This window comes from Chrysochloris asiatica, unplaced genomic scaffold, assembly GCF_000296735.1.
Source record: "Chrysochloris asiatica unplaced genomic scaffold, ChrAsi1.0 scaffold00108, whole genome shotgun sequence".
Classification (NCBI taxonomy): Eukaryota; Metazoa; Chordata; class Mammalia; order Afrosoricida; family Chrysochloridae; genus Chrysochloris; species Chrysochloris asiatica.
In genome coordinates, this window is record NW_006408626.1 from 8,544,124 (window position 1) to 8,552,229 (window position 8,106).

Sequence of the window (8,106 nt, forward strand, 5' to 3'; positions counted from 1 at the left end):
TGCTCAGCATACAGGTTGAATAAGTATGGTGAAAGGTTACAACCTTGTTGCACACCTTTCTTAATTTTAAACCATTCAGTGTTCCCATGTTCTGTTCAAACAACTGTTTTTTGGTCCAGGTACAGATTCCTCATAAGCATAATTAAGTGTTCTGGAATACTCATACTTCGCAATGTTGACCATAGCTTGTCATGATCCATACAATCGAAAACCTTTGCATAGTCAATAAAGCACAGGTAAACATCTTTCTGATATTCTCTGCTTTCTGCCAAGATCCATTGGATATCAGCAATGATATCCCTCATTCCACGGCCTCTTCTGAATCCAACTTGAACCTCTGGAAGTTCTCTATCAATGTATGCTTGCAGCCATTCCTGTATTACCTTAAGTAATACTTTACTCTCCTGGGATATCAAAGAGATTGTCCAATGATATCTGCATTCCGTTGGGTCACCTCTCTTTGGAATGGAAACAAATATGGTTCCCTTCCAATCAGTCAGCCACATAGTTGTCTCCCAAATTTCTTGGCAGAGATAAGGGAGTGTCTCCTGTGCCGGTCACTTTCTTGAAAGATTTCCATTTTTATTCCATCAATTACTTTTGCCTTATTCTTTGCTAGTTCCTTCAATGCACCTTGGAGTTCCTCCTTCAGTATCATTGGCTTTGGATCATATGCTACCTCTTGAAACAGTTGAACATTCACTATTTCCTTTTGGCACAGTGACTCTGTGCCTTACATCTTCTTTTGATCCTTTCTGCATCATTCAATAATTTGTCCAGAGAATCCTTCAATAACAAAAGTAGAGGCTTGAATTTTTTCTTCAGTTCCCCCAGCTTGTGAAATGATGAGTGTATTCTTCCTTTTTAGTTTTCTGATTACAGATCTTTGCACATTTTGTTGTAATATTTGGCTTTATCTATTGCACTGATCTTTGAAATTTTCTGTTCAGCTCTTGGACATGCTCAATTCTTCCATTTCCTTTAGCATCTCTATGCTGGAGAGCAAGTTTCAGTGTTTCTTCTGACATCCATTTTGACCTTTTCCTTCTTTCTTGTCTTTTTAATGACTTTTTGATTTCTTCATGTATGATGTTCTTGATGTCATCCCACAACTCTTCTGGTCTTCAGTCTTTAGTGTTTAATGTATCAAATCTATTCTTCAGATGAGCTCTAAATTTAGTTGGGATATATTCAAGGACACATTTTGGCTCTCATGGTTTTGTTTTCATTTTCTTCAGCTTCAATTTGAATTTGCAAATGAGTAATTAATTGTCTGTTCCACAGTCTGCCCCTTACCTTGTTTTCACTGATATGGCGCTTTTCCATTGTCTCTTTCCGCAAATGTAGTCAATTTGATTTATTTGTATTCCATCTGGTGATGCCCATGTGTATAGTTGTCTCTTATGCTGTCTAAAGAAGGTATTTGAAATGACCAAATCATTGATTTTGCAGAATTCTATCATGTGTTCTCCAGCATCATTTCTATCACCAAAGCCATATCTTCCAACTACTGATCCTTCCTCTAGTAATGATCAATAAACCTTGATTGCATGTTTGATCAATTTCAGATAGAAGAAGTTGGTAGAATTCTTCAATTTCATCCTCACTGACTTTAGTTGTTAATAGTGGTATTAACTGGGCTTCCCTGTATGTGCATGGATATTATCTTATCACAGACAGCATTGTACCTCATGACTGATTTGGATATATTATTTTTGACAACAAAGGCAACACCATTCCTCTTCAATCTGTCATTCCAAGCATAGAAAACCATGTGGTCATCAGATTCAAAATGGCCAATATCAGTCCATTTCAGCTCACTAATGCCTAAGATATCAATGTTTATGTGTTCCATTTCATTTTTGACAGCTTCTAATTTTTCCTGATTCATACTTCGTAAATTCCATGTTCCAATTTTCAATGGATGTTTACAGCTGTTTCTTTTCATTTTGAGTTGTGCCCCTCAACAAATGAAGGTCCCACAGGCTTTTCTCTATTGGGCTTACTCCATTCGCATCATCATGGTCAACTCTACTTTGAGGAGGCAGCTCTTCCCCAGTTGCAGTTTGAGTGGCTTCCAACCTGAGGGGCTCATTTTATGGCACTATATCTGACAGTGTTTCTCTGCTATTTATTAGGTTTTCAGTGACTAAATATTCAGAAGTAGTTCATCACTCCTTCTTCTTAGTCTGTCTTCATCTGGAAGCTCATCTGAAACCTGTCCACCATGGATGACCCTGCTGGCATTTAAAATACCAGTGGCAGAGCTCTTAGAATCACAGCACCTCACAAGCCACCACAGTATGACAAAGTGACAGACGAGTAGTGGATGGAAGGGCTACACTATACCAAAGGAACATGATGTGTCACTGTACCAAAAAGGAATTTGATGCCATTCCTCTTGATGTTCAGCCATTTCAAGAGGTAGCAAATGATTAAGAGCCAATGATCCTAAAGGAAGAAGTCCAAGGTGCACAGAAGGAAATAGCAGAAAAAACAGAATTGATGAACCGGCAATTGATGAAATACGAATTGAAACCTTTCAAAAAATTAACAAAATATTGGAGGCACTCACTCATCTACTCCAAGAAATTTGGAAGAAACCTATCTGGCCAAATGACTGGAAGAAATCCATATTTGTGCCCAGTCTAAAGAGAGGTAACCCAATAGAATGTGAAAATCGTCATTGATAGCCCATGTGAGTAAAGTTTTACTACAGGTAATCCAAAAACAGTGGCAACAATACACTGAAAGACAACTTTTAGAGGTTCAAGGCATCTTCAGAAGAGGATGTGGAACAAGGGCCATCAATGCTGACATCAAATGGATCTTGGGTGAAAGCAGAGCATACCAGAAAGATGTCTACCTGAGTTTTATTGACTATATCACTTTTGATTGTGTGGATCATGACAAGCTATGGACAATATTGCAAAGTATGAGTATTCTGGAACACTTAATTGTGCTCAGGAGGAACCTGTACATAGGCCAAGATGCAGTTGTTCAAATAGAACAAGGAAACACAGAACGGTTTAAAATTAGGAAAGGTGTGCATCAGGGTTGTATTCTTTCATCATACCTATTCAATCTGTATGCTGATAATATAAGAATATGGACTATATGAAGAAAAACATGGTATCAGGATTGAAGGAAGACTCATTAACAATCTGCAATACGCAGATGATACAACTTTGCTTGCTGAAAGCAAAGAGGACTTAAAATAATTACTGATAAAGACCAATAACCAATATTCCTACAAATTGATAAAAGATTGAAGTAGTCAAAGACTTCATACTTCATTTTGCTGGTGTCAACCAGCAACCCTCTTGGAAGTAGCATTCAAGAAATCAAATGACATATTACATTGGGCACATCTGCTGCACAAGACCTCTTTAAGGTGTTAAAGATCAAAGATGTCAGTTTGAGGACTAAGGTACCTGACCCAAGCCATGATATTTTCAATATCAATATTTTCGCATCATCAATATTTCACAACATCAATATTTTTGCATGAATATTTTGCAATATCCATGTGAAAATTGGACAATGACTATGGAAGACTGTAGAAGAATTGGTGTACTTGAGTTATGGTATTGGAGGAGAATACTGAAAGTACCATGGACTGCCAAAGTATCAAACCAATATGTGTTGGACGAAGTACAGCCAGAGTGCTTCTGAAAGTCAGGATGGCCAGACTTTGTCTCTCATACTTCAGCTATATTGTTAGAAGGGACCAGTCACCGGAGAAGGATATCATGTTTGGTAAAGTGGAGGGTTGACTAAAAAGAGGAAGACCCCAGATGAGATGGATTGGAACAGTGGCTGCAGCTATGGGCTAAAGGTTAACAATGATTCTGAGGTTGGCTCAGGATTGGTCAGTATTTTGTTCTGATGTGCATAGGGTCGCTATGAGTCGGTACTGACTCAGTGACACCTAACAACAACAGCAACTTGAGGGTACGTATTACTACTACTAGGTTGTTTAGGTTGTTGCCAGAGGCTGGGCAATTAACTATGTTTTACTATGTAAAACAATAGCAACAACAAAAGCATGGCACAAGCACACACACAGACCCAATCAGGAAAAGTAAAGAATCAGTCAACACGTAGCCACCCAGTCCATGTTTTTAAAATCTGTTATATTAATAATCACATGAACTTTTCACCTCATTTCCACTGTGCATTGCTGTTGTTGTTAAGTGCCATCTAGTTGGTTCCAACTTATAGCGACCTTGTATTGGGTTTCCAAGGAGTAGTTTTTAAGTTTGAACCACTGATCTTTTGGTTCAAACAGACCTTTCAGTCCAGTGCTTATCCTACAGCACCACACCAGGACTCCTGTGTTCATTCATAATCTAAAAACATCACCCTCTCCATTTTTATTCTTTATATTCATCTCAATGTATTACAATTTCTCTCTTTAAAACCATAGTGTTAAATGAACTTATATAGAATAAAATCTGAATGACTTAGCCACATATCCAACACCTCTGAATTAAACTGTATCCTTATATGATCAACAGTGGACTGCAAATTACAAGCTCGACAGTTCAAACCCACTAACTCCTCCTTGGAAACCCCATAGAGAGTCGCTATGAGTCGAAATTGAATTGATGACCCTTAACAACAACATGTTTTTACTTTCAAACTATGGCAAGAAAGGGTTAGGCAATTCAAATCGCTCTTCTCCTTTCCTAACACCTCCACACTGAGGACATTTAATGGTCACTTTTGTTATGTTGCATCTTGCCAGTTAGTTCATTTGATGAAAGCTGCTGTTTTCTAATTCCATTTCACTGTAAATGACAGAGACAAATGGTCACATTACCTCGAGAGTTCCTTTGGCAGAATAGGCTGCATATGAGTAGAGCAGATCTTGGCTGCTATCTTTTCTGGCTTCTTTGTCACATGGCTGGCCATTAGGATGAAAGCATTGGCTGCTGCTCTTCAGAGTTACGGTGCTGGGAGAAGGGCCTGGTAGATTAAGCAGCACAGAGTAATTCATCAACTGTACGTCTTCCAGGCCCAAAGAAGTCCACTGAGTCTTCAGATTTTTTAAAATTTCTGTGTCTTCTTCATTTTTATGTAGTTGTGTAAAATTTCTGAAAGAAATTTAAAAAGCACACTTAAAAAATCTTTATTCTTTTCAGATATGAGAGCTCAATGAATGACTAATTATTAAGAGAAGCTGTGGAATACTGAAAGATGAATGAGACAGGATCCTCCCATTAGAAGTTTACGATGTGGTAGAAGGGAGGGGCTTGTCAACAAAAATTACACTAAATCAAAGCAGAATGAGTTAAGTGATCAAATCAAAGAACTAAAACAGCACTAGAGGACAGAAGAAAATAAAGCTATCAATGCCAGCATTGTCTTTTATTATTCTGAAGTCTTCTATGAGTATAAACATAATTAAATTAAAACTCAGTTCCAAAACCAATTTCCATAAGGATTAACACAGTTCTATTTTGCAGTCACTGTGATCCTTCTTAAACTATGTGATTAATATGTGGCATGAGTGGTTAGGATTAACTGGAAGGTAGTGGTTTGAATGTACTAAGAGGCATCCTGAAAGAAAAGTTTGTTCATTGTTCCAGAAAGATCACAACTTTGAACAAACTATGAAGCAGTTTACTCTGCACACATAGAATCACTATGCAGCAGAATTTACTGAAGAGCTTGTTAGGTATTTATTGCTATGTTCAATACTATAGATGGTAGTTATGTGCTGTGGAGTCTAGATAAGACACTTTAAATATAAATTACACGTCACATTAAAAGATGTATGCTATAGGATAAGCACAATACTGCTAACCACAAGGTCAGCATTTCAAACCCACCATAGGAAAAAAAAATGTGGCTGTCTGCTCCCATACAGATTTATAGTGTAAGAAATCCTTAGGGTTTCTGTGAGTAGGATATTACTTGATGACAGCAGATTTGTGTTTTTGTTTTATGATTACAATACCATTCAATAATATCTGTATGGTAAAACCAAAACACAGATTTCTAAACCCAAATGAAATAAATTTTTGGGCTATGCTTTCTGTAATCTAAATATTTATTACTATTACTGCTGCCAAGTGCCACTGAGCTGATTCCGACTCAGAGCAGGGTTTCAAAAGAGCACCTGGTGGGTTTCGGTGGCAATCCTTGAGATTAATAGTCAAACACTTACCCTGCAGTACCACACCTATAATCCACAGTGACATAATCTATTTGGTTATGACATTCTAGAGATCAGACCAAATATTTTAAATGTTTGCATAATATATAGAGTATAATCAGACTTGGAGATTCAAAATAAATTAATCCAGATCATTTTTTCCTTTTTTTGTTTAACTTTGAAGGGTAGGGACCAAATGCATCCCACTAACTACATTTTTGAGCAAAGATGTATCTTATAAGACTTTTAATGCCATCCAACCTCATATAAGTGTTTATGAGGAAAAGTCAAGAAGTATTGTTTAAGGGATCCAGTTCATACATGCACGGGTTTATTCCAAATAAAACATGTTTAAACAGGTCTCTGATCAGTGGCTGCAGACAATTTCCCCCAGTAATACACTTGTCTTTAGTTTCATTAGAGGACCTTCAAAAATAGTCCAATTAAAACAGTGCTTTCTAAGGTGATCTGCTAGGCAAGTTAAATTCAACCAGAGAGGTCAGCTCTAAAGGTTATGTGACTTTTGTCTGAGATTTCTAAAAAGTGATTTTGATAGATTTCCTCAAAGGACATTGGATGATCATGTGGGTTTATTAGTAAGAAGTTTTAATACAATTAAAAACTGCAATGGTGAGGAAAAGATCAGGAATATTGTGACAAGGAATTTTTTTTTTTTTTTTTTTTTGGCCATTATCACAATGTACCTGCTCATTCTTTGAGGGTAGAAAGAGTTGTCTTATGAGATTTTTATTGGGTAAATATACCCTGTACATCCCTGATCTTGTCCCTTCAGATTTTGTTCCAAATCTGAAAGAACATTTTAAAGAACAGTATTTGATTCCCCTGAGCACACCAAAACTGTCATCTGGACATTGTGTAAATCAGAGTGTACAGAATTCTTCAATGAAGATTTAGAGAAATGGAAACTCCACCTTCAGAAGTATATGGAGGCTATGTTGAAACCCAGATGGTAGCTGTGTCAAGAAACAATAGCTTCACATTTCATTTTGATTTTGACATTTTTGTTTTTAAAAATAAACTTCTATAAATTTTTATCAATAGTTTTTGGCTGACCCTTGTATTTTGATATTGATGTTGTTAAGTGCTATTAAGTTACTTCCAACCTATAGCGACCCAATTTAGGGTTTCTAAGGAGCGGTTGGTAAGTTTTAACCATTGACCTTGTGGCTCAAACCAATCTTGAGGTTCTGTGTTTTATCCTACAGCATCAGATATTACTATTATATGTATCCACATCACTCTTTTTCTCACAGACACATATGTATTTCTTTCAGGAAACCTTATACAGGGTTGATATGAGTTGGAACTGACTCGGAAACACTTAACAAAAACAGCAATGTGCAAGGACAACTCTGACACACGAGTTTCCACATGTGTGTCCATCTTTTTTTTGGTTCATTATTTAATTTCATTAATCCTTTTGATCCTTCTTCACAATAATACACTGTTGCCATTTCAGTATATATCTTAATATATGCAGAATGGAAAGCCCCTCCACTTTTTCTTCAACAATGTCTTCACCATTTTTTGTCTCTTCTATATTAATATTGAAATTGGCTTGTCAGTTTCTATGACAATACTGTGATTGCAATTACATTAAGATTAAAAAGCAATTTAATGAGAAATGTCTTTTGAAATAAATTTCTAAAAATTCCTTACATTATAAATATATATGGTTTTAACATAAGTAATAGGTTTAAGATTTTTTTTAAATTACTTATGTGCTTATTGATGGTGGTGGTATGCCATCAAGTTGGTTCCAAGAACATGTGTAGGATTTCTGAGGTTGTAAATCTTTATGGGAGCAGAAAGTCTCATCTTTCTCCTTCAGAGCCACTGGTGGATTTGAACTGCTCAACGCATAACCCAGTAATTCTATTTATTTGTTTTATCAAATTATCTATTTATTTGTTTTATCAAAT

General features: G+C 36.4%; 1 protein-coding gene across 1 annotated transcript in view; it reads right to left on the minus strand.

Moving 5' to 3' along the window:
- NAALADL2 (N-acetylated alpha-linked acidic dipeptidase-like 2) overlaps positions 1-8,106 on the minus strand; it is a 1,210,105-nt gene that overhangs the window by 998,266 nt on the left and 203,733 nt on the right. The window contains exon 3 of the mRNA XM_006867720.1: positions 4,826-5,099. Within this exon, the coding sequence (XP_006867782.1) occupies positions 4,826-5,099 (274 nt within the window). The remainder of the gene's footprint in view (positions 1-4,825; positions 5,100-8,106) is intronic.